The following is a 26,791-nucleotide window of genomic DNA, read 5'->3' as shown; positions in this document are numbered from 1 at the left end:
TGGTTCATTTTTGAAGGTTCCTTTCTCTTATTAGAATTAGAGGATGTGTTATTAATTTCCATTTGTTGCTTTATGGGAGTTATCGGATTTAGAGTATACAAATTACCAACTAATGTACTAGAACAGATAACTACCATATTTTTCTTGATAACCACTTTGTCATCAAAAGAAACAATATATCTATCCAAAAACAGTTTAGAAACTAAAATTAAATTCTTTCTAAAACTTGGTACATAAAGATAATTTCTCAAAATCAAAGTTCTATTTCTATCAAATGATAAGTAGACATCTCCTACTGCAACAGCCGCCACTTTCGTAGCATTGCCCATGTAGATGGTTATCTCTCCCTTAGATAGTCGTCGAGTTTCCTGGAACCCCTATAATGTATTGCAGAGATGATCAGTGGCTCTTGTATCTACACACCAGGTACTGGTAGATAACACCGCTAAACATGTTTTAACTACTAGAGAATAAGATATACCTGTATTGTTCTCTTTCCTACGAGAACAGTCTGCCTTCCAATGTCTAGACTGCTTGCAAATAAAGCACTTGCCCTTCGACTTCTTTACTCCTACTTTAAGTCCAGTACCAGATTGATTTACTTTCTTTACCGAGCCAGCTTATTTCTTCTTCTTCCTCTTGCCTTTCGACTTAGAAGTAAAAACATTTTCAGTAAAGTGGATTTGAGAATTATGACGAAATAGCCCTTTTGCTGCCTGAAGTTCTGTCAGTAGTTCCGCCAATGAATAAATCCTTTTATTCATATTATAGTTTAGGCGAAACTTCTCAAAACTTTTGGGTAACATTTGGAGAATAATATCGACCTGGGTTTCCCCATCGATTTCAACTCCAAGGATTTGTATCTTGTTCAAGTAAGCCATCATTTTGAGGATATGAGCCTTTATGGGTGTTCCCTCTGACATGGTGGCTGTCATTAAATTTCTCATAGCCTCTTGCCTAGCAGCCCGATTTTGGTGTCCAAAGAGTTCCTTGAAATTGTACAGCATGTTATAGGCAGTAGGCATGGACTAATACTGATGTTGTAGCACATTTGACATAGAAGCCAAAATGTAACACCGCACCATCTCATCTGCCTTGACCCATTTCTTCTAATACTCAATCTCCTCTTTACTAGAATCACTATTAGGCTCATTAGGGCAGACCTCTAATAGTACAAACATATAGCCTTCAGCAGTTAGGACAATGTCTAGGTTTCTTTTTCAATCTATGTAATTTGGACCAGTAAGTTTGTTCTCTTTTAGAATAATAGCCAGTGGTTTGAAAGTCATCCTAAGAATCATAAAATAGGTTTTGTCAATACTTTAGAATTTAGAATAATATTGAGTCCTCAAACAATATTATTTAAATTCACCAACACCTCAAAACACCGTGAATTTTGCATGCCACGATAGTTTGGACGTATACAAATTCAAACATTTGTAAGAGGAGGTTTTGCCCATTAATTTTATTCTTGTCAACCTAACTTTATGACAAATAAAATTAATAGTTGGTATTCCTTTGGTCACACAAATAATAGCAGTGACTCCGATGGGGAGAATACTATTAAATGCGCCTAAGTGTATACCATTACTTGATACTTAGTCCATTAAATAGGATTATGCCTCTTCAGTTGGAGAAGATCACACGCTCCTAAATAATTTCTTATAATCATCCATAAAGGAAGTTTGATCTAGTGATCCGCAAACAAACTCATCCGATATGGAGGAAGGTAATCAGAGTCAACGCGCAAGTTTGTTTGCATCACTTATAAACCAGTAATGGAGACCGTGGAATTTATTTATAAATCCCTCTCCCACTTAGTTATTTAATATGAGGATTTTAACATGCACACACACACATCACAGCAAATAAAAGCAATAAATATGGAAAAATAATTTTCCAACTATTATGGTCTCTTCCATCACTGTCCTCCGTGTGCTGCCAGCCCTAGCAGTTGCCAAAACTAGCCACCTGCCCTAGGGCTCATGTCGTCACGTCCATCGAACTTCCTTTTCTATTCCGCCTCTGGTCCTCAAATAGCACCACGCCTCGTAAGGATACGATCCACGATAAAATTTTTTTTTTTTTTACATATATTGATCCTATATTCCACAAAGGAATGCACATAAAGTCTAGATCGAACAAAATGTAAAATCCTAAAACTAATACATCTCCTACTGTATTTAATAAGTACAATCATGCACACACATAAAATGCCCTCGACATGTCCGAGGGTCCAATCACACACAATCACAATAGGCCATAATAGTTGTGTTAGTTAGAGCCCTAGAGTCAATCATTTGATGATTGTATGGACTCATGTATATCATATTCTTGTATATTAATAAAGGCATTTGTTTGGTTATTATACTTATTTGTATTAGTGCCAAATAGACTAAGTATAATAGCGTCCTTGAGTAGAAGGTTAATACCTATATCAATCGATTAGTTGAATCGATAGTGAGATGATATAGGGAACACTACTCTAAATCATTCCTAGTCGAGTATTAACATTCAGGGACAATGTTAATGCAATAAGACTAGCATGTAGGTCAGCTCGATGACTTGATCTCACAAGTCATGGATATAGAGATATCAAGCTGACACATGGGTATACATTGGAGAATGTATACTGAATAACCCGCCATGAGAAAGTATCATGGATCGTTATATGAGTGTCATATACTTTCTCATGTGGCTATTAGTATGACTATTAGTCCTTAGACCTGAAGTCACCATGGATCCCTACATAAGGAGTTATGTACTTTGGTTTCGTCAAACGTCATCCGTAACTGGGTGGACTATAAAGGCGATTACTGGGTATATAACAAATTATGTAGAGGGATGTGAGTGATGTATATGGGATCTATCCCTCCCATATGACGGGAGCGACATCGGTATTCTTGATAGAGTGATTCCACTAAGTGCATGGTCATGCCCAAATGAGTCAACATTAGATGTTGAGCTCATTTGATCGAGTGAGTCTACTTGGAGTTCAAGATTTAGATTGATTAGAGGATGACACGGTCTATGCCTCATATTGATCAATCTAGATGTCTAGGATAGAAGGACATTGTCACATATTGTGAGGAGTCACAATTAGTAGTCACAAGGTGATGTTGGATCTCGACATTTCTTGTAACTTGGGTAGTAATGATGTGTTGCTAGATACCGCTCATTACTTATGCTCCTAAATGGGTTTAGGGCATTGCCAACGTTACAAGAACCTATAGGGTCACACACTTAGGACATTTAGATGGAGATTTGGTTCATATGATGAACCAAGAGGATTAGATTCATTTGATGAATCAAATTGGATTAAGAGTAATCCAAATTGGGCTAGTTGAGTTAGACTCAAGTTGATTCATGTATTTAATGAGTCTAATTTAGATTATGACTCATTAGATCAATTTAATTTAATGAATTAGATTCATTATATTAAGTTGGCTTGAATCAAATGGTTAGATTAGATCAACCATGAGAGAGATTGAGTCAAGTTTGACTTGACTAGAGAGGAAGAGGAAGAGTCAAGTTTGACTTGACTCTTTGCCACATCATGAGTGAGGTGGCAAGATGTGGACCAATGGTGTTGTTCCACATCATCTTGTTTTGCCACCTCATGGAGGTTACAAGCCTCCATTGCATTTAATGTGGGTTGGCCACATTAAATGAGTGGAGGTTACTCATTTGCCACATCATTGTGAGGTGGCAAGAGGTGGACCAATGGTAATGGTACACATCTTCATGGTGTACCACCTCATGGGAGTTACAAGACACCTCTTAATGGCCTCCACTTAATTGTAATTAAGTGGAAATGGGGGTTACACAACAAAAATGTGGTCGGCCACTTTAGTGAGGGGAAGGAAATGAATTTTTGATTCAACTCCTCATTTACTCCTTTCTTCTTCCTCAAGCTCTCAAGCTCTCCCTCTCCCTCTCCTCTTTGCTTGGCCGAATCTCACCAAGGTGCTAGCACACCTTTTGTGTGAGGTTTCTCCACCTACGTGTCCGTGTGGATACTTCTAGAGGACCGGCGCTTGACGGTCTTGAGATCCGGCAACTCCTTGGAAGAGCAGGAACGTGAAAGGGCACCCAACAAGGGTAAAGTTCTCAACACATAGATCTAGGAGTAGATATAAAGATTTTGAAACTCGTATTTGTATTTCGTTCGATTTTCCTTGCACGGATCTACGGCTTTGGGTGATTCGGGGTTTCCGCGACGTGAAAAGCGGTTTTCGCGGCCCGAAAAACCCAACAAGTTGGAGTCTGCAACCACAGAGTTAATCTATTTACACATCCTGTTGGATCAAGATCGCGCTGGAGGGGGGGTGAATAGCGCTCGTGGCTTTCACTCATTTCATATTCGCAAAACAACGAGTAACACAGTGGAAAAATAAATGCAATACAGAAAGACACAAGGAGTTACTTGGTTCGGAGCCTAGAACGACTCCTACTCCAAGGCCCGTGATCGTTGATCGCTTTCGGTGGACAACAACTATAATATCGCATATTTGATACAATAAAGGATTATAATTAAGTGCACAATTAATAGTAATAAAATATACTAACGACAAGAAAATTGATGAAATCGGAGTGCCGGGTCGTCGGGAACTTGCTATTGCTTTGTCGGAACATTCTCGTTAGTAGCTGGATGCAGAAAGGTTGCTTGTTAATAGATGAAAACAAATGCTGCTCAAACCCTCCTTAAATAGCCTGCTTGAGGCGCCTCAAAGCCCTTCCAAGGTGCCTCAAACCTGCCGAGTCAGCCATGTGGATGAATGCTGAATTCTTCGTCTGTAATCCACTTGAAGGCGCCTCCATGGCCAATCCAAGGTGCCTCCAAGCAGTCTGAGGTGCCTCCATATCCTTTGAGGCGCCTCCAGCTCTGTTGTGCGCAGACTTCAGCTCCTTTGCACCCGAGGTGCCTCCAAGCTCCATGGAGGCGCCTCGGACACTATTCATCCGAGGGAAAACCTTGTTCTCTCATACCTGCAAGGCATGTTAGTCCAAAAAACACAAATATATCCTACAAAACAAAGTTAGCACATATAGTTATGATAAATAAAATACTTTGACAATCTCCGGACTGTCCGGTTCTGACTTTGGATTTTCGACCGGAAACCCTAGGTCGAACTGACGCCTAGAGTTCCCTCCGCGGGGAACACGTCCTCACCTACTCCACTCAAGAGAGCATACCTGATGCCTAGAGTTCCCCCTAGGACCTAAGGTAACCCCCCCCCCCCTTAGGATTTCTCCTCCACCTAGGGTTACCACCCCCTAGGACCTAGGGTTACCACCCCTTAGGGGTTTTCCTACAACTAGGGTTACCACTCCCTAGGACCTAGGGTTACCACCCCCTAAGGTTTTTCTTCTACCTAAGGTTACCACCCCCTAGGACCTAAGGTTACCTTCCTTAGGGTTTTCCACCTGCCTAACCGTAGTTAGGACTTTCCTGTAAACTCATTCAAGCACATTAGATAATAATTAAACTTAACTTTGAATCCCTTTTGTCATTATCAAAACTAAGGTTTGATCGTCAGATGCTTCCCGCACCAACAATCTCCCCCTTTTTGATTATGGCAACTAGAATTCAAAGTTAAGCAAAAAGATAATAAAGAAAGTTTTAGCATAGGCATAAATATGATAAGCACAAATAAAGCTCCCCCTTAATAAAAGCTCCCCTTAAATCTAAAAAATTTCAACCTTTCTTTAATTTTCTTTGAATTGAATTTGAATTGATCTATACTCTTCCCCTTTGCTATATATCAAAACAATTAAGGGAGCATAAGAAAATGATAAATTGCCTTAGTTAGTTTTGAGAGTAATTTTTTATCTTATTTTTCAAAACAAGAGTGTTAGATAAACACTTAGATTTTAAAGAGAGGATGAAAAAATTTAAGAAACATAAAATCTTTTAAGTAGAGGATTAAACACTTAATTTTCTTGTAAAACTTTTAGCTAAGTGAATTTTTTGACTTTGAAAAGTAACTTAGTCAAAATTAGAAAAACTACTTAGCTAAACTTAATAAGCATTTTGAAAGACGCTTAGCATAAAAATATTTGAAATTGCTTTAGACACTAAGTTTGAAATATAGAGACTTAGTCAAAATTTGGAAAAAAAAAATTTGTTTTTCCTTTTTGAGAATAATACTTAACTAAATTTTAAACTTATTTTGAAAAATGCTTAACTTGAAAAACTTGTAAAATTTTAACTAAGGTCATTTTCAAAAAGTATTCCTAAAGTCTAAGCATGAGTAACTGAAAGGTTGTCCTCTCGGATGGGTCTAGTGGCTAGCGCATGAGGTGTTACCACAATGAGGTCTAGGGTTCGAATCTCGGCAAAGTCGAGGTAAATATCTCCCTTATGTGCTAGTCACTATTCCAAAGGCTAGTAACCATCCGTGATTTACCTCCTCCGTGTTGGCCCTGGGACGGGTTAGCGGGGGCGCTGGGGGCGAGCGTATTCATCTTTTGCCACAATGAATAACTGAAATGTTAATACTTAAATTCCTTGGCCACATGTTTAACCATTAGTTACTAGCTGATTACTTAGAGGGCAACAGCTTTCACTTGGTTAGTCAAGTTAAGCTAGTGATCCAGTTATATTTGACTAAGTCTAGATAACTTAACTTGATTACTATAATTTTGGTATTTATTATCCAGACTTACTGTGATGCATAGAAATAAGTATTTTGAACTCTAGACTATAACCTATGCATCTCACCCCATTCTAAGTTTTTCAAACACAAATAAGGTAAGCCTAGTGTGCTTGTGAGATGCTCTGGCTGAAAACTAGAGGAACATGATTTCTATGGTTAAGCCTAGGCTAAGTCCAAAATTTGAAAATCTAAGAAATTGGGATTTTTTTAAAAAAAATATTATTTTTCCTAGAATTTTGGAGTAAAGAAGATCCTGAAAATCATAGCAACAACTAAATACTAAACTATTAAGCATAAAAGTAATTTTGAAAGAGTACGTACAACTAATCAAATATCTAAGCAAATAAAGTTCTAGTGAGATGTCTAGGTCCAATATACAATGCAAGGAAAGATAGAATCAGGTAGAAGGGTCGTCAGTTAGAAGATAGTCAGGTCGGGGCTGCTCGAGTGCAGGCTGCCCTGACGAAGGGAGGAAAAGCCAGAGGTTATCTTTGCGCAAAGTATGCGAAATTCGTCCAGGATAATCCGTCGTGTCTGTGCAGACTAAATCTCGAGACGAGTAAGTCAATCCTCGATCGATAAGGAGGTGGATGGCCGTGTCGAGGTCGAGGGCCCTGCCGAAGTGGAGGGTTGTCCATCAATATCCTCGACTGTAAACTCTAACCAGTCCTCTCCCTCGGCTGGAGCAAAGAAGGCAACAAACTCGTCATCTGCCTCGGGCTCTATCGGAGCAGCGGCTGGCTGTGGTCTACCTCTCCAAGCTAGGATCCCCTCAGCGATGACATCAATGCGGGCTAATATAAGATTACGCTTCCCTAACTCATCATAAGGTCTCAGAGGGACAACTGTCCCCTAGTTGGTATCAATTCCAAGGGTCGAGAAGATAGATGTCAAAATGTGACAGTAGGCCATGTGGATCTCAAGGGACATGACTAAACTAGATGCATAAATGATGTTATGGAACATATGTAATGTTATATCAATGTCTAAGCGCTGGCATAATGCATACAGGAAAAAAGAATGTGAAGGTCGCATCTTCGGGATATCCTTAGATGTGATCGGCAAAATACATGCTGTCAAGACTTTGTACATAACATAGTCCTGAATCCTAAGGGAGAGTGATCTAAACTCAGTCAGGACCTCTGGTCTCTCCTCCCCAAAGAAATACATGTAGATGGTGTCTAATGTGATGTGGGAATAGGGGTCACCAAATGACAAATCCCTAGTCGGGTAACACAAAAAGGGACATGCGGATGACCTAAGCTCTAGACTAGTGCAAATCAACGAAGGGGTAAACTGGATATCCTGTCCACCAACTCTGGTGGAGTAGGTCAGGTCATCAACCTTCTCGAGATTGTTGAAGAACTGAGCACATAGGTCCTGATTTACTGCACTACTATAATAAACCAGTTTACCAAGCTGATAGTGCTCTATCATTTGGACTGTAGGCTGACAAAACTGGGTAAAAAATGACCTACTCAAGTACCTAGGTTTAATAGGGGTAAACTTATGTCTGGTGAACTCAATCCTATGCCGCTCTGAGGGGAACCTAGGATCTGTGGAAGGTATGCTAGCGGGAGCAGGATCAATGTTTTGGCATTTCCTATTTTGATTCAAGCAGTCCATACAGCAAAGAAATGGACAAAAATAATATATATGAACAATAGATAAGTTAAGATTATACCTAGGAGGCATCCTGAGGTTTTAATGGTGGTAGAAGGACGAAATCTGGGGTTAAAGGCGCCTTAGATTGTCATTGTTCGGCGAGAAAGTGAATTGCAGTGAACTCTTTGCTCGCTACATATGTCGGCATTGAGGGCGCCTTCAAGTTCGTTGAAGGCGCCTTCAATATCGCGTTGAGGGCGCGAGGCACCTTAGTGGTTTTCGATGGGAATTTTCCCGCCTATCCTTGAGGACGCCTCTGCCATAGCGGAGGCGCCTTCGTTCGGCGCCCTCTTTTTTTTATATATTTTTAAAAAAGATTTTTAAAATATTTTTAAATAAGTTTTTAAAAGATTTTTTAAATAAGTTTTTAAAAAAAATTTTAAAATAAGTTTTTTAAATAAGTTTTTAAAAGATTTTTAAATAAGTTTTTAAAAGATTTTTAAATAAGTTTTAAAAGTTTTAAATAAGTTTTAAAAGATTTTTAAATAAGTTTTTAAAAGATTTTTTTTTAAAATAAGTTCTAAAAGATTTTTAAATAAGTTTTAAAAAGATTTTTTAAATAAGTTTTTAAAAGTTTTTTTAAAATAAGTTTTAAAAGATTTTTAAATAAGTTTTAAAAGATTTTTAAATAAGTTTTTAAAAGATTTTTTAAATAAGTTTTAAAAGATTTTTAAATAAGTTTTTAAAAGATTTTTAAATAAGTTTTAAAAGATTTTTAAATAAGTTTTTAAAATATTTTTAAATAAATTTTTAAAAGATTTTTAAATTAATTTTTAAAAGATTTTTAAATAAGTTTTAAAAGATTTTTAAATAAGTTTTAAAATATTTTTAAATAAATTTTTAAAAGATTTTTAAATAAGTTTTTTTAAAAAAGATTTTCAAATAAATTTTTAAAAGATTTTTAAATAAGTTTTTGAAATTTTAAATAAATTTTTAAAAGATTTTTAAATAAATTTTAAAAGATTTTTAAATAAGTTAATTAAATTATTAAATTGAACTAAGTTCAACCTAAATCCATCTCACCCAATTCTAAGTTATCAATCAGGGAACCTTAAATAGTTTTGTGAGATGGTTATCTTTGATTTAAATTATTTCTAAGAATTAATTTACATTTGAGTTAAACTTAGGATTTCCAATTTGTCAATTAAATATGTATTTCAAGGATTGGTTCCCAAGTCATGCGAGGTACTAGGCCTTCTTGGGTATGGGATCATCACCACTTCTTAGACAGAACCGCTCAAAGAAATGTCATATTTAATTTTCTCTTTGAAACTCCTAGGTTTAACTGAACAAGTGAAAATTATGTCTAGGTCCTTAATCTATCTTAATATAACCATGCATATTAACAAGAAAGTAAATAAACAATCATCAAATAATTCTATTTATTTATTAAGATAGTTTTTCTATTGGCTCTCCCTGGATCATAGTCTCGATATGGTCTATCAAGGTAATGTACTTGATCCTTGGAGACCCAATATTGACTAAGTCCAACTTGATTGACCAAGTTGGACTTAGGTACCCATGCTTGGACTATCTTACTATTCGGTCTATTAATAAGCGATAAATAAGACCGGTATTTCTTTTTAGCTTTATATCCTAGTCCGGATCGATTGTATACGACTTTCTATTTTCCAAGAATCAAGTCAAGATTCTTGTAACCCAGTGTAAACCGTTCCAATGTAGTCTTCAAATCCTTGACTTGACTTTTCAGGCTGGAATTCTCTTCCTCAATTTTTTGAACTTGAGTTGAGGTTCCATCTTGAACAGGGTCAGGTAAGGATTCGGTATTAGTCACTTCTTTAAGGAATGTTACCTCCTTTAGAAGCGACTTGATCCGAACATTAGACTTAGCTAATTTGCGCATTAAGTAATTTATTAAATTATATAGATGATTTGTATTTACAGAGGGTTTGACCCTTCAGAAACGGATGCGGATCCATAGCTTCTCTCGGACTCAGCCTCCAATTCGTCCTCGCTTCCGAATTCATTGATCTGGTCTCGGGTCATCATTGCGAGAAAACTCGTCTGCTCGAGTTCTTCGTTGTCGGACTCCTCTGAGGACGACTCGTCCCAAGTTGTCTTCAGGGCCTTCTTCCTTCTTGCCTTTTTTGCATCTTTCTGGTTTGGGCAGTTGGCCTTGATGTGCCGCTTTTGGTTACACCCGTAGCACGTCACCTCGAACTTCACCTTTGGTTGGGCCTCCTTGGACTGGATTACCTTTTTGACGTCCTTCTTGTTGAAGCCCCTTTTTTTCTATAGAGTTTCCTTACTAGGTTGACGAGTTCGGTCATGAGCTCATCATCTTCGTCGTCTGAATCTGGTTCTTCTTCTGATTCCGATTCAGTTCTTCGCTTTGTTTTAGTTTCTCGGGTTCTGCTTGTACCTGCAACCAAAGCAATCCCTTTCACGACCGGACGTGAGTTAATCTGTTCATGTAACTCAAATTCTGTAAATAATTCATCTAGTTTAATTAACGAAAGATCCTTAGAGACCTTGTAAGCATCTACCATGGATCCCCACAAGGTGTTCCTCGGAAAGGCGTTTAAGGCATACCTCAATATGTCACGGTTCTCCACTTTCTATTCGATCGCATGAAGCCCGTTCAGTAGGTCTTGTATCCGGGCGTGGAGTTGGCTAGCCGTCTCGTTTTCCTGCATTTTAATATTATATAGTTTATTAAGTATTAAATCCCTTTTACTTACCTTGGTGTCGGACGTTCCTTCATGAAGCTCGATCATATTCTCCCACAATTCCTTGGCGCTGGAGAAAGGGCCAACGTGGTTCAACTCCTCCTTCGATAGGCCACACTGGAGGGTGCAACTCGCCTTGGCGTTCGCTTCTACCTTTTTAATAAGAGTTGCGTCCCAGTCCTCGTATGGTAGTGGCTTGCCGACACCGTCAGTTGGTAGTTGAAGCCCAATTTTGACAATCATCCAGACTTCAAAGTGAGTCTGGAGATACGCTTCCATCCGGCCCTCCAGTACTCGAAGTCGTCTCAGGTGAAGAGCGGTGGGCGAGCAACACTATAGCCTTCTTGAAGGGTCATTTGGTTACTAGCACAAAAAAAACGAACACAGGAATGTCCCAGGACTTGATCCTGGATTAGTAGTGCGGGATATATATAAAAAAACGAACTCGGGTGGTGTTGCACCAACCTCGAGCAGAAAATCTGATTCCGAAAAAAAACTAGATCGGAAGATGGCAACAGTACTGATTCCGATTGACGTCGAAAAACTGAAAATACCACGAAAAAGAGCTTGATTGGTGGTTGCACTAAATCGAAGCTACCCCGCTCTGATACCAATTGTTGGATTGAGATCGCGCTAGAGGAGGGTGAATAGCGCTCGTGGCTATCACGCGTTTCGGATTCACAAAACAACGAGTAACACAGCAGAAAATTAAATGCAATACAGAAAGACACAAGGAGTTACTTGGTTCGGAGCCTAGGGCGACTCCTACTCTAAGGCCCGCGATCGTTGATCGCTTTCGGTGGGCAACAACAATAATATCGCAAATTTGATACAATAAAGGATTACAATTAAGTGCATAATTAACAGTAATAAATATACTAACGATAAGAAAATTGATGAAATTGGAGTGTCGGGTCGTCGGGAACTTGCTATAGCTTTGTCGGAACTTTCTCGTTAGCAACTAGATGCAGAAAGGTTGCTTGTTAATAGATGAAAACAACTGCTGCTCGAACCCTCCTTAAATAGCCTGCTTGAGGCACCTCAAAGCCCTTCCAAGGTGCCTCAAACTTGTCGAGTCAGCCGCATGGATGAATACTGAATTCTTCGTCTGTGATCCACTTGAAGGCGCCTCCATGGCCAATCCAAGGCGCCTCCAAGCAGTCTGAGGCACCTCTATATCCTTTGAGGCACCTCTAGCTCTGTTGTGTGAAGACTTCAGCTCCTTTGCACCCGAGGCGCTAAGCTCCATGGAGGCGCCTCAGACACTGTTCATCCGAGGGAAAACCTTGTTCTTTCATACCTGCAAGACATGTTAGTCCAAAAAATACAAACAAATTCTGCAAAACAAAGTTAGCACATATAATTATGATAAACAAAATACTTTGACAGTCTCCGGACTGTCTGATTTTGACTTCAAATTTCCGACCGAAAATCCTAGGTCGAACCGACGCCTAGAGTTCCCTCCGTGGGGAATGCGTCCTCACCTACTCCACTCAGGATTGCATACCTGACGCCTAGAGTTCCCCCTAGGACCTAAGGTTACCCCCCCCCCCCCTTAGGATTTCTCCTCCACCTAGGATTACCACCCCTAGGACCTAGGGTTACCACCCCATAGGGTTTTTCCTCCACCTAAGGTTACCACCCCCTAGGACCTAGGGTTACCACCCCCTAAGGTTTTCCCTCCACCTAGGGTTACCAGCCCTTAGGACCTAAGGTTACCGCCCTTAGGATTTTCCACCTGCCTAATCGTAGTTAGGACTTTCCTGCAAACTCATTCAAGCACATTAGATAACAATTAAACTTAACTTTGAATTCCTTTTGTCATTATCAAAACTAAGGTTTGATCGTCGGATGCTTCCCATACCAACACATCGTACTATTATCGTGCCACTACAACAAAAATCCTCATAGACATCGGTTTTCCACCGGTGTCTATTTCATTTTCGACCGATGTCTATGAAGCCGATGTTAAAAGTCTGTCATTTTAGACATCGGGTTAAAACCGATGTAGTATCACTTAACGACACCGGTCTTCGAATCGGTTATTAACCGGTGTAGTATCACTTAATGACACCGTTTCATCAACGGTATAAAACCGATGTAATATTGTATGTTAATAACACCAGTTTTGGTAGCAGTAAATGACTGATGTAATATTAGTTAATAACACCGATTTTGCAGCAGTGGAAAACCGATGTAATATGTATATTTTTTAACAGCACAAATTTGATTTCCGAAACAATGAAAAACCAACAATAATAAAAAAAATACACAAATATTCACAAATTATACAAATATTCTTCATTCAACAATATCCATAAAATACACAAATATTCACAAATTATATAAATAATCTTCTTACAACAGTATCCATAAAATACTCAAACATTCTTTTTACATCAAAAGCTAGCTAATAGATATCAAAATCCAGGTAGAACATTCTTTTAATAACACATCAAGGTAGAACCGCACTTCAAATGTAATCTAGCATGCATTCAGCCCACTCAAACCGCACTTCATCAATTTCAACTCTGGAGTACTTGAGATTTGTAAACTGTAAAAACACATAAATAATATATTAGTAAACCAAGACTAAAAATCATAGTTGAAAAAGTAGTAAGAGCACCAGGTAACAAGATGACTAATTGGAATGCTTAAAAAGAAAAACATTCATCATTTATCTCAACCACATCATATAGTGATAGATCTATCATTCCTGGTGGCTGCAAGATAACTACGGTCTTATCGGTGTCGTCAACTTCTCTAACATGCTCAGGGTCTTCAAGGAGCCGCTTCTGCCATGACCCAGCCTTCTGGCATGGCAAAGAGTTATCCATTCCCAAACATTGCTTCGCTCTTCCACCCTTCAGTTTTTTCTAGTGTGGTGTTTCCACTGATCTGTCTCTTCTTCAGGTTTCCTCGCATTCCAAAAGTTCTTGGGGTTCATATCCACTTATCATCTACCATCTCATAAATATGTATTTCAAAACCCTTGTCTGTTATGTATTATTGATATCTGTGTTATGTTGAACTGATCTGCCCAACAACTTCACTTTGGACTGCTATTTTGTTGGAGTCACTCTGATAGTTTGATTACAGGATAGCTTTCTACCACATGTAACAGGCACATTTGTCAGCTGGGAACCATGCCATAGCCCTCACTGTCATTATGCAAAAGGCAGCAAAGTGACAAGAGAAAAAAAGAAGACAGATCAGAAAGCACACACAACTCTTTCTGTTCCTTTTCAGTTTTATAAGACTGCTGATTGACATTGATGGAGCTGCCTCTGCTCAAAGTTCAAAATGCTGTGAAAATAGCCACCTCTGAATTGTTGAACAGTAGAGAGACCGAGCCAGAAAGAATCGATAGGGATGGGATACTCTGTGCATTTGAACAATCCACATGATGCATGCATAGCTGCAAAGATACTTAATAACCTTATCCACCACAGATACCTACTAGGCACAATTAAGATTGAAGGATTTCAATGATGCATAAGATTTATCATTTGTGTAACTGATTTGATTACTTTGGCTCAAGATATATCATTGCATCATGAGGCCATAAAAATTTAGCACTTAATCTGATACTGAAACAATAAAAATGTCTCCTGTAATGACACAATGGTAAGTAGTTATACAGGCAAAAAAGTAATGAGATTTCTAGATAAGAAAAATGTTGTTATGAAATTGATCTATTCATTACTTTGGATACTGAGATAAGAACTTATATTAATAAACAATACAAATAAAGGACCATGTGATCATAGACAATAGAGAACTCATTACATCGAATGAAGGGGAAAACATAGATAGTACAGTGTGCACATTATGATGAGCAAGAACAATACTTAAGTAACTCTGACTATTGTCTACCATTAGTCTAGTTCTAACCCTAGATCAAGGAAATGGTACTAAAATCTATAAAGTCTCAATTATTTCAAACTACATGCTGAATATTATTTCATAACATAAAGGAGACACTTGTTGACAAGATGTGTTATACACATAAGCCTTAGCACAAAGGGTCATAGCTCTCTTCAAAATCTCGATAACAAATTGAGGGATCAAAATGAAAGGACTGCATTCATACAAGAAGTGGAAGATTTTTTACAGCATTAATCAGATGAATCCTTATTAACTCTATTCTTGCTGTTTCAAAAACTTTACAAGTTAAGCTTTAAGACACTCCAATTCGGTATGAATGGTTTTCCATGCTAAAAGTATATGTTCTCAATGTATCGATCTTTGTCACCTTTTTATTTTTTTACAAGGATAAAAATAATGAAAAAATCAGTTCTAAATTAAGGCAAGATAACAAACAGATAAGATCTATACTTTTCGCATCTTTTCAGCAAGCTCAACATGTGCAGACTTTACATTATAATCACTTCCAGTTTTGGTCAGACCCTGCCAAAGAAGGTAGAAAAACTTGAGTTCATACACAAATGTTAAAATATGATCTTATATCACCGAGATGGTAATGTTGTCTGCAGTTGGAAATTGCCTTTGTTATAACCAAAAGAGACAAATCCACACGGTTCATTAAAAGATCTGAAATTGTGTTCTTCACATATTGAACTGCGCCAGGAATATCTCGGTCAATTAGTATCTTGTGTAGGCATTCGTTTACCAGATTCTTTACCAACAAACAGTTGTCTCTTCTGACTGTCTCGATGCCTGTTGTTAAGAAATTGAATGCCACTAAATCATGTTTTTTCAATTACTATTAAATAGTTCAAATACTTACCTTTTGTGTCCATTTTGTCAAAACTATCAGGCTTTGTCCAGTACAATCCAGCATATCTCTTCTTGCTTATTAGCAAATGGGGATAATAGACCTTTTCAAATTCAAGCCTAATGGGCTTCAAAAAATGTTTTAAAAAAATTAGGACAGAGACTAAAAACAAAATTTGAGAATATGCACTATATATTCTTGGATGACAAATTTGCCTCATAGTAAATAAATAAAGAAAGAAAATAAAACATGATTTAAAATGAAGACTAAAAATGTCAGCTAGGATATCTAGCTATAATACCCTTAGTTTACAATGTCAGCTAGGATATCTAGCTGATAATACACTAAGTAATAGAAATTTAAAGAAACACATGATTTAAGACATCCACAACTCAAATAATCATGTCTCAACCCTCGGATACCTTTATGAAAGTTTCTGTAATATATTCTGATGCTTCTCTTCCTAACTTCATTGCTTCCTCTACAGAAGGCACACTGAATTGTACCATAACAGAGTCAGTGTCCCCATAAATAACCTAGAAAATTGATCATTAAGTAGTCAACTAAAGAATAAAATTGATATCTGTGTTATGTTTCATAGAATTGCCACTCCAGGAAGATAAACCCACCCAGGACGCCTCCCTCCACAACATGTAAGACAAATCGATAGAGTGAGAGATCGAAGGGGCTGCTTCCTTCGGATCCTTGTCCTGGCAAAGCCTGACCTCTATTCTCTTCGATTCTCCGTCGTAATCAATCCAAGAATGCAATTTTTCTCCTTTGCTGAGGATGAGAAGCAAACCATCGTCGGAAAGATTACTGCTTTTTGTCAAAAGTTCTCCGCCAACATCGACTTCAACGAGGCTTGCTGTCGTCACGAACTTCACTGCAACAACACTGGTTGATAACCTAGACCAGTCGCCATTCGCCGGTTCCAAGGGAACGCTGACCAGAGATAAAAAGAAAGCTAGGCCTCCGCCATTTTCGGGCGAAAGAGAGAACGAGAAGGAAGAAGAGAACCCGGGCTTGGTGCCGAAGAATCTGACTGGTTTCCAGTAAATCATAAGCTCGGAGCTCTCGTTCACCGCACGTGTCACCCTCACCTCCGAGCTATTCATCTCAGCATCTCCATAGAGGGCAAACTTCGTGGCGAAGCTCCGATTTTTCCTCGACCCACCGAAAGAGAAGAAGAGAGCGTTACCTTCTCCAGTCGATGCGCAGTTCCCAGGTGACAAGGGGGCGACAAGCAGAAGGATGATGGCGAGAATGAGAGCGGAAGCGGTCGAGGGCATCGTCATTGGAAAGATCCCTAGGCGAGGTGCAAAATGTGCAGACGACGAAGGAGCAGAAACCCTAAGCACCATGAAGCATGAGGAAAAGACGAAGAAACCAGAAACCAGAAAGCATGAGGAGAAGAAACCCTAAGAGATGGAGCAACCCGCGAGAGGGCAAAGACGGAAGGGAGAGGAGAAGAGAAGGGGAAAGAGGATATGGATGTGGTCGTTTTCCACAGACCTCACAAGGGAGTCGTGTGTTGATCTTGATCGGGAGAGGAAGGGGCGTCGATTTAGCAAGGGGAAGGACAACGCGATATAGGTTTAGGTTTGGAGGGAAGTGTTGTAAATTTTGGCTAAGTATGGGTGAAAAAATTAAATTATTTTATTTATCATAAACACCGGGTTTTAAAAACCGCTGTTAAAATCGGTGTCTATTAACGAAAAAAAAGATGCTCATAGACATCAGCTAAAAAACCGATGTCTATGAGCGAAAATCAGAGCTCATAGACATCGGTTTTTGGAAAAACTGGTGTAAAATACTCAAAGACATCGGTCTTTGCTTAAAACCGTTGTTGTTCCACCGATGTCTATGAGGGTTTTTCTTGTAGTGTGCCTAAAATATATATGACATGTTCATAATTAAACTAAAAACCAAACACACAGAGGTTATAACCTAGCTCTTATACCAATTGTTGGTTGCTACTCGGAATACCGTCCTAGTTCCCATGTACAAAAATTTATACAAACATAGAACTATCCTAGCTACCCTTGTGCTCTACTGAAGTTAAATTTTGATTAAAAACGATGCTTAACATTATTAATACAAATTATCCTTCAGAAGTTAAACTTAGATTGGAAACGATACTTAACATTTTTAAAATGTTAAGTCGACCGCATCGATTCCAATCCTCTGAATTTATCTGTCCTCAACCGAGCATGTGGTCGGCTCGGCGCTAGTTAGGTAGAACGGTGAAGAACAACCGGTGTATTTCCTAAGTCATATATTAAAAGACGTTGAATCCCGCTACACCAGTCTCAAGAAGTTACCTTACGCTTGGTAGTTGCCGCTCGGAGGCTCCGTCCGTACTTCCTTGCCTACTCCATCATTGTAATAACCAATAGTCCCCTGGGAAGAGTCCTCCTCAACCCAGAGGCGTCCAGACGACTAATCAAATGGACGACATAGCTCAGTGAGTTTGACATCCAGTATCAACCCCGAATGGCCATCAAGGCGCGGTCCTTAGGGAATTTCATCATTGAAGTACAAAATCCTAAGCTAGAAGCCGTTTGGAAGATATATGTGGATGGCTCGTCCACTCGGCAGGGGAGCGGAATCAGTATCTTGCTCATCTCCCCTCAAGAGGAGAGGATGTAGCTGTCCATTCGGGTGGATTACAGGGAAACAAATAATGAAGCCGAATACAAGGTGCTTATAGCCGGCCTACAAGCCTCCTGGCACGTCAGAACCCTCAAGGTCCTCATCCACTCGGACTCTCAATTGGCCGCTCAGCAGCTGAACAAGACGTTCGAGATAAGTAACGCGCGACTCAAGCTCTATGTCGAGGCCTTCAAAAAATTAAGAGCCGACTTTCGGGAGGTCGTCATATAGAAGATCCCTCGATCGGAGAACCAGGCTGCAGACGAGCTGGCCAAACTAGCTAGCTCGCTATCGTCGATCGTCATATCATGGTCGATTGAACAAGTAGCTTTAGTGGCTCATATTGACAGGATGGAGGGGCTCACCTTCCCGAATGATTGGAGGATGATATTAATGGAATTTTTATGATTGGGAGCCACACCGTCCGATCAAGAGAGGCTCATTTGCTGAGGAGGAGGGCTGGTCGGTTCACCTTGATCGGAGATCAGCTCTATAAGAAGGTCTTCTCTAAGCCCCTGCTTAAATGTGTAGGCCCGGAAGATGCTGACTACATTCTCTAAGAGGTGCATCAAGGATCCTGCGAAGGACACCCGGGTGGCTGCTCATTGGCAAGGAAGATTCTACTGGCCGGATATTTCTGGCCGACCCTCCAGGAGGATGCCGCTCGAACGGTGGCTACTTATCTATCTTGCCAGAAGTATCATAGCATCTCACATCGACCGACCGAGGAAATAAAAGCGGCCATGGTCTCTTGCCTGTTCAACCAGTGGAGCATGGACATTGTGGAGTCATTCCCCATGGTGACTGGTCAGCAGAGGTTCTTGCTCATAGCAGTGGATTACTTGTCTAAATGGGTGGAAGCCGAGCCGTTGGCAAGAATAACTGAACAGTTGGTTATAAAGTTCATCTGTTAGCACATCATCTGCTGGTTCGGCATCCCGCGTTGGCTCGTCTCCAATAATGGAAGGCAATTCACCGGTCAGAGGCTCAAGCAATGGTGCGAGGGATATGACATCCAGCAGGCCTTCACTTCAGTGGCTTACCCTAAGAGCAACGGGCAAGCAGAAGTCACAAACTGCGAAATTCTTCGAATCCTGCGTGCTCAGCTCGATCACATGGGAGGGAGTTGGGTGGATGAACTCCCCAGCGTGCTGTGGGCAATCCGCACGACTCCCAAAGAAGGGACCAGTCATCCCGTCGAAGTCGGAGTTGAGTCCGATCGGATACAGCATTACAACGAAGATAATGCCGAGCGGAGGCTTCTGGAGCTGGACTTGGTGGACGAATCACGTGCCAAAGCCACTATCCGGCTGATGGCATACCGCCAGAGGATGAAGCAGAACTACAATCTGAGGGTGATCCCAAGGTCGTTCCAGGTCGGTGACTTGGTATGGAAGAAAGTGAAGCTGGTCGGCGACGTCACCAAATCGAAAGCCCCATGGGCCGGACCCTTCAAAGTCGTGGAGAAGCTCTGCTCGAGCACCTACTACTTAGAGGATGAAGGCGGACGACGACTGGAGCGGCCATGGAGCGCGAACCATCTTCAACTTTACCAAGCCGAGTGAGAGATGTGCCAATGTAATAGTCAATGTATATACCCTTGTGCTCCTTGACTACAGGGTAGAAATAAAAGACAACTATGAATTTGCAAGCCCTGTGCCGAACGACAAACTAAATCAACGAGTGGCGACGTTAAATGCGGGTTTAGCACCAAATCGTCGAGTGGCGACATTAAACCCCTGTTTCCACCGACGGTTGAGCGGCGACCTTAAACCCATGACTTCGTTAAATCGTCGAGTGGTGACGTTAAACCCCTGTCTCCACCGACGGTTGAGTGGCGACCTTAAACCCATAACTTCGTCAAATCGTCGAGCGGCGACGTTAAACCCCTGTCTCCACCAACGGTCGAGCGGCGACGTTAAACCCATGACTTCGTCAAATCGTCGAGCGACGACGTTAAACCCCTATCTCCACTGATGGTCAAGCGACAACCTTAAACCCATGAATTTGTCAAATCGTCGATCGGTGACGTTAAACCCATGTCTCCACTGACGGTCGAACGACGACATTAAACTCATGACTTTGTCAAATCATCGAGCGACGACATTAAACCCGTGTCTCCATCAACGACCGAGTGGCAACCTTAAACCCATGACTTCGTCAAATCGTCGAGCGGCAACGTTAAACCCATGTCTCCATCAATGATCGAGCGACGACCTTAAACCTAGGAGAAGGTATAAACCTTATTACATTCATCAATGGTCGAGCGGCGGCCTTAAATTCATCAAGGTATAAGTCGTAAAGGCAGACGATGATTTTGGCCAAACGGGAGGATCAGAGCCAGACATGCAAACAAGAAAAATTATAGAAAGAAAGCCCCGGCGAGCGGGCAAACTATTCATTGCACAAAAAAGAAGAACCACCGATCAGTAGGCATACATTCAGACTTCAAAATTGTTTACAAGACAGACAGTCAGCCTCACTCTATATAATCGAAAACATCATCAGGTAGCGAGTCGTTCAGCCTGCTATGGTTGATGACACTATCTGTCAGCACACTAGGGAGGTGGTCATCTCCCTTGAGCTGCTGAAGTGTCCCGTCAATGGCCAGCTCAAAGACTCAGATGATCCGATGGACGACCTTGTCAGTGAATTGGTTCGACCGGAGGTAGGCCTGCTTCAGCGCTTCGAATCTGCTCAGCTCGGCTTCTTGGTAAGTCAATAGAGCTGAGCAGGAGGCCTCCAAGGCATCCACAGCATCTTTGAGTTTCCTCTTAAGAGAGGCCTCTCCCGCCGAGCGGCAGTCTCGCTCGGTAATCAGGTAGTCTTCGATTTCCTTCAGCTTCTGGGCGAGTTGATGAGCCTCTTGATTCTTTAGCTCTAGATCGGAGATAACTCGGTTCATCCTCGTCGTGGCCAGCTCGATCTTCTTGTCATAAGTTTTCACCTGCGTCTCGAGCTGGCCCAGCCTGATTGCCTGGTCGCCGGACTTCTTCCACTCGGCCTCAAGGAGCTTTTGGGCCTTCTCTAGATCGACCTTTAACTCGGCGATTGATGTCCCTTGGGAGGAAGATGCGCCGCCCCAAATATTGAGCTTCTTCAGCTCATCCTCCACAAAAGCGAGCCGCTGACACATGGCTATGCTTTCCACCCAATACTGCAGACGAACGAGAAAATGTTAGTGTCGATCAAAGGTAAAGAGTGAATTTGTAGTGAAATACACACCTCGGTGGACATTTGAAAGTGACTGTTGCCGAGTGCCCTCGGGGACATCATCGCTGCTCGTGCCCGGGCTTCCTCCCAAATTCCGACGAGCGGCCCGCAGATGAGAATCTTGTTCTCGGGGGTCCGCGACTGGGCGCTCTGCTTAAGGTAATCCTCCATCGGAAGGTTGAGGATCGCTGTCATAGATCGTCGGCCACTCAGGTCCGACTGAGAGGAGGCCGCTGGACCGTAAGGTGTGGCCACGGGCGCAGGAAGGATCCCAGACCACAAAACCCTCCATCGGGGCGGCGGCAGAAATGAAACCGGCAGCACAGCGATGGTCTCTAGCGGCAGGTCGACAAGAGATGGAATCCGATCGGACGAAGTGGCCTCCGTTGGTGCATGGATGGCCACAGGAGATGAGGTACCAACCCACTCAGCGACATCCACAGCCGAGGTGGCGGAACGGGATGACCTATTCTCTTGGCACCTCTTGCGCCTAGCAAGAGGCTCGCCATCACCAGAAGACTCAGAGCCTTCTGTCCGAGCGATGGGCTGCACTCAAGTGTTGGAAGTGGGTTGTCAGCTACTTCCATTCTGGGTGTCTGGACCGCGGCGCCTTCACCCACAATGGGCGTCTCCCGACTCTCAATGAGTGTGTGCTCACGGGAATCGGCCGGCGCAAGGCCGCGGCTCGCTAATTCCTTTGAAGCTGCTACCTCGATCTCGGCATCCTTAAGCTTGTTGTAGCCAGCCACCCGTGCTCGCATCATGACTTCGACTGCAAAAGAAAAAAAGAAATCAGTTAGACTCAAAGGAAGAGATTCAAAAAGTTCCTTACCTAAGCCACTCGGGAGCCGGGTGCGGATTGGACTCAGGCCAAAAATGTACATGACACCTTCCAGCAGGAGCTTATGGATGTCATATTTCTGACCGGCCATCATGGTCACTACATGAAGATAGTCCGACCGACTCTTATACTTCTTCAGATCAGGTTGGGGTGGGAGTCTGACCTGCCAGCGTGTTCGGAAGCTAGGCCGCTTTAGGAGACGCAAGAAGAAGAAACACTCCTTCCAGTGTTTGTTGGAAGTTGGTATCTTGTCAAAAAATACTAACCTGACTCGAGACTAAAAAAGAAAGGTTCCTAGCTCGAATTGCTTGGGATAATAGAAATAGTGGAAGACACGAGGGGTCAAGGGGATGTTGTGCAGCCGGAACAACATGATGACGCCGCACAACAACCGAAAAGAATTTGGTATGAGTTGCGGAAGGGGAATAGGGAAATAATTGCAAACTTCAATGATGAAGGGGTGGATAGGGAATTGCAGACCGGCCATAAACTAGTCTCGGAACAAGCATATGGTTTCGATCGGCGGGTCATTCGGTCGATCGGATGGAGAGGCCAAAATGGTCTCATGATCAGAAGGAATGTCAAAGGCATTCCTAAGGCTCTCAGCGTCGCTCGCGTCGAATCGGGTCTCCATGGTAGTATACCAGAGCCCAGGAGCGGGGTCTGACGGTTGTGAAGAGCTGGCCATCGCCGGAAAACAAGGAAACAGAAAGTTCGACAAAGAGAAAGGTGGACGGAAAACACAATGGACACCGGAAAAATGTGAGGATCCAAAAGAATTGCAAAAGACTAAAGAAAGCTTACGGAAAAGGGGAGGAAAAGTTGTCGCGGAAGAAGATGGGAGGTCGCTGGTGTAAGGAACTAGATGTGCTAAACATGCAAATGCGCAGCGGAAAATACTAGTTCCTCCAGAAGATCCATGCGAAGGGAAAGAGAAATTCCTACATATACTAAGTTTCTAATATAGCATGAGAGATTATACCTTTGTAGCATGCTCACGGACTCCCGACAGTTGGGATCACAGCACGATCTCACGTTCACGCCTCTATGGTATCCACACGAACAGGTGTTCATTTGTCCCACAAACTCACAAAAAGGAGAAAGGTTGTGCTAGCATCCTTGAAAGTGGATTTCGGCCAAGAGAGGAGAGGAGCAATGAGAATGAAGATCTATCCCAAAATGAAGAACAAAAAGCTTAAGTATTTTCAACCAATGAAAATACTTAATTAGCATTAATAGCCTTAATGAGCATTTATACTCCATTAAGGACCAAACTTGTAACTCCTCATTTCAAATTCAATTTCAAAAATTGAATGAAATGATTCATTGAATTTCAAAATTCAATGAATATCTTCATTAAATCTCACTTGAGTCTAACTCAAGTCTCCTCACTTGAGTCTAACTCAAGTTTAATTCACTTGAGTCTAACTCAAGTCTAATTCAATCGAGTCTTACTCAATTAATCCTCATGCAATTCAAATTCAGTGAATCACTATTTCATTAATTCAAATTGACTCCTTGAGTCTAATTTGAATTGGACTTAATCTAACAATTAGATCCAATTGAGTCTAACTCAATAAGTCCAATTCGGATTAGACTTAATCCAATAATTCATCATATGAACTCATCTCCAAATCTACTTGTTCTTTGTGTATGACCCAATAGGTTCTCGTAACGTTGGTAATGTACCCAAATCAACATTTAGATACATAAGTAATGAGTGACATCTAGCAAGGCATCATTGCTACCTAAGTGACGAGAAGGTCAAGATCCGACCTAACCTGTCCGTGACTATTATCTTGTATGACTTGGTCCCTCTATCCTTGATATCTAAATTGATCAATGAGGCATAGACCGTGTCATCCTCTTATCAACCTTAGTGTTTCTTAATCTTTAAGTAGACACACTCAATCAAATAAGCTCAATATCTCATATTGACTCATTTGCACATGGTCATGCTTTCTTGTGTCATACTAATCAAGGGGCCCATAGATATCACTTCCGTCATATGGAAGGGATAGATCTCATCTGCATCACTCACATCCCTCTGCATAATTCATTGCATACCCAGTGATCGACTTTATTGTCCACCTTGTTACAGGTGACGTTTGTCGATATCAAAGTACACAACTCCTTATGTAGGGAACCGTAGTGACTTTAGGTCTAAGGACTATTCATACCAATAGTCACATAAGAATGTTTATGCACTCATATAACAATCCATGAAACATTCTCATGGCGGGTCATTCAGTATATATTCTCTAATATATACCCATGTGTTAACTTGATATCTCATATCCATGACTTGTAAGATTAAGTCATCTGTTGACCTACATGCTAGTCTCAATACATTAATATTATCCTTGTATATTAATACTTGACTAGGAATAATTTAGAGTGGTGTTCTATATATATCTATATATCTCACTATCAATTCAACTAAAAGATATGTTGTAGGTAAGAACCTACTACCCAAGGACATTATTATACTTATTCAATCGGCACTGAACTGAAATAAATATAATAACCAACTTTGCCTTTTATTAATAACGAAATATGATACAATTTGAGCTCTTTACAATCATCTCATAATTGGTACTAGGGCTAATACTAAAAGTCGGAGCACTAATCGCATAGGAATCGCGGGCAACACGTGAGTAGAACGCAAAGGTGGGGGTGAAGGGGGTTCTGCGAGGTTATAAACCTTTGGCTCGGCCAAGCAAGGACGTCGGATATAGGGCGTAAAGCCCGAGACGCAGATCCAACCGTAGAATTCAAACTGCTAGAGGTTACATCAGAGCCTGTCACTTCGGGCATGCAGCGACTGCGGCGGTGACACGTGGCATTCCCTCACTGGTTAGCATTTAATGGGTGACATTACCAGGCATGGGCGCATGCTCGACCTTAATGGAGGCGATTTACACAAATCCCGAGGAGATTCGGGTGACATCAGCGTTGATCACGCTCACTCGACGACGCAAAAGGAGAAATCTCGAAGTACAAACATTCAAAGCGTCGAGCGGCCCCAAGGATCAGTCCCATGGCCGACCAACACTCGTCGGGAGACCAATCAGATTCCCACCAGCATCATGGCTGATTGGCCAACAGATCTCCAGACTACTTGTCCAGTCAATCAGACTTACAGCCTCCTTCGACTAGACTTGAGGGGGAGGCATGTGATGCAGTGATAAGGAGGGGCCCCCACCCGGTAGAGGGTCCTCACCACAATGGAGGTCAAAGTCAAGGTGGTCAATGCCCTTGTACCACCGTCTGACCGGATGAAGAAGATCCAAGCTGATATCAATATGGTGCTATCACAGCTCGGTGGCGTACCAGGCTTCCGACGCTCAGAGAACTATGTATCGGCACAGTACACGCCGAGTAGCCAACCCGCTCTAGCGAATAGTGAACCCTGGAACCGGCAAAATGGAAGCACGACCGAGCAGACCACATTCAGACACGGCTCCTCTACTCAGCGCAACAGTGGAGCTCGAACAGTGGAAGGTTGGCCGAGCAACCACTCCTCTCGGCCCAAGGGCAAGATCGCCCGGATGACTGATGGTAGGCTGAGCGGCTCTCCTGCTCGACCTAGTAACGGACAAAAGGAGGATCAGGTGTTATCCTTTTGGGAGCTCGTGCCACCGACAGATGGCATGGTTGATTGTATGGTCAGGCAGAGGATTGTACGACGGAAGCTTCCACTGTCCCGTCAAAGATATGCTCGGGTCGTTAAGGAATGGTGTCATGAACACTTTTTTGATGTGTCTTTTCAGGGAACTTTGAGAAGCATGTACGCCTTGAGAAACGTGCACGCGCACCCCTAGAGCCCTATATAAGGAGTCCCAAGCTTCAACGGAGGTAGGCAAGATTACTGTACTATTGTTACTATGCTTCTGTTGCTCCGCCTCTTTGCTTCCTTACTTCCACATCGCCGGTGACTGATTTGAGCGTCGGGGGGCCATCATCGAGGAGCTCCTCCCTGGCTTGGCACTGACACTGCTGTGGTTGCAGGTTCACCTTACTTGGAGTCCACACATCAACAGGAGCATCACATCTTCCAGCATCCATCGTCTCGACTCTCGTACAGGATCAACGACCATATCCATCATACACTAAATCATGATGGTATGGTGGTTAAGGTAAGGAGTATTGCTACATGAGGTCTTAGGGTCGAAACTCGACTTGTCCGAGCATCCCCCCCCCCAAATGCCTTGCCACTTGTACTAATGGCTAATAGACACTCGTGATTTACCTCCTCAATGTTGGCCTAGGGATGAGTTGGTGGGGGCACTAAGAGTGAGCGAATCGCCTTTTACCACATGATAAGATT

The 26,791-nt window shown here is 41.7% G+C and overlaps 2 protein-coding genes across 2 annotated transcripts; both read right to left on the bottom strand.

The window, feature by feature from the left end:
* Positions 1-15,237: 15,237 nt before the first annotated feature.
* LOC122053671 (DNA polymerase delta catalytic subunit-like) lies at positions 15,238-15,836 on the bottom strand. The gene is made up of 3 exons (XM_042615669.1): positions 15,765-15,836; positions 15,522-15,694; positions 15,238-15,424 (listed from the first exon to the last, which is right to left on the bottom strand). Exons 1-3 carry the CDS (start codon positions 15,775-15,777, stop codon positions 15,347-15,349), a joined length of 264 nt encoding a protein of 87 aa, XP_042471603.1. The 5' UTR covers positions 15,778-15,836; the 3' UTR covers positions 15,238-15,346.
* Positions 15,837-16,159: 323 nt separating this feature from the next.
* Positions 16,160-17,044, bottom strand: LOC122050352 (L-type lectin-domain containing receptor kinase VIII.1-like). Its single transcript, XM_042611261.1, has 2 exons — positions 16,382-17,044; positions 16,160-16,288 (listed from the first exon to the last, which is right to left on the bottom strand). The coding sequence occupies exons 1-2, from the start codon at positions 17,042-17,044 to the stop codon at positions 16,160-16,162; spliced, it is 792 nt and encodes a 263-aa protein (XP_042467195.1).
* Between the last annotated feature and the right edge of the window lie 9,747 nt (positions 17,045-26,791).

This window comes from Zingiber officinale, chromosome 3A (genome assembly GCF_018446385.1).
Source record: "Zingiber officinale cultivar Zhangliang chromosome 3A, Zo_v1.1, whole genome shotgun sequence".
NCBI lineage: Eukaryota > Viridiplantae > Streptophyta > Magnoliopsida > Zingiberales > Zingiberaceae > Zingiber > Zingiber officinale.
This window is presented reverse-complemented; position numbering and strand designations above follow the sequence as displayed.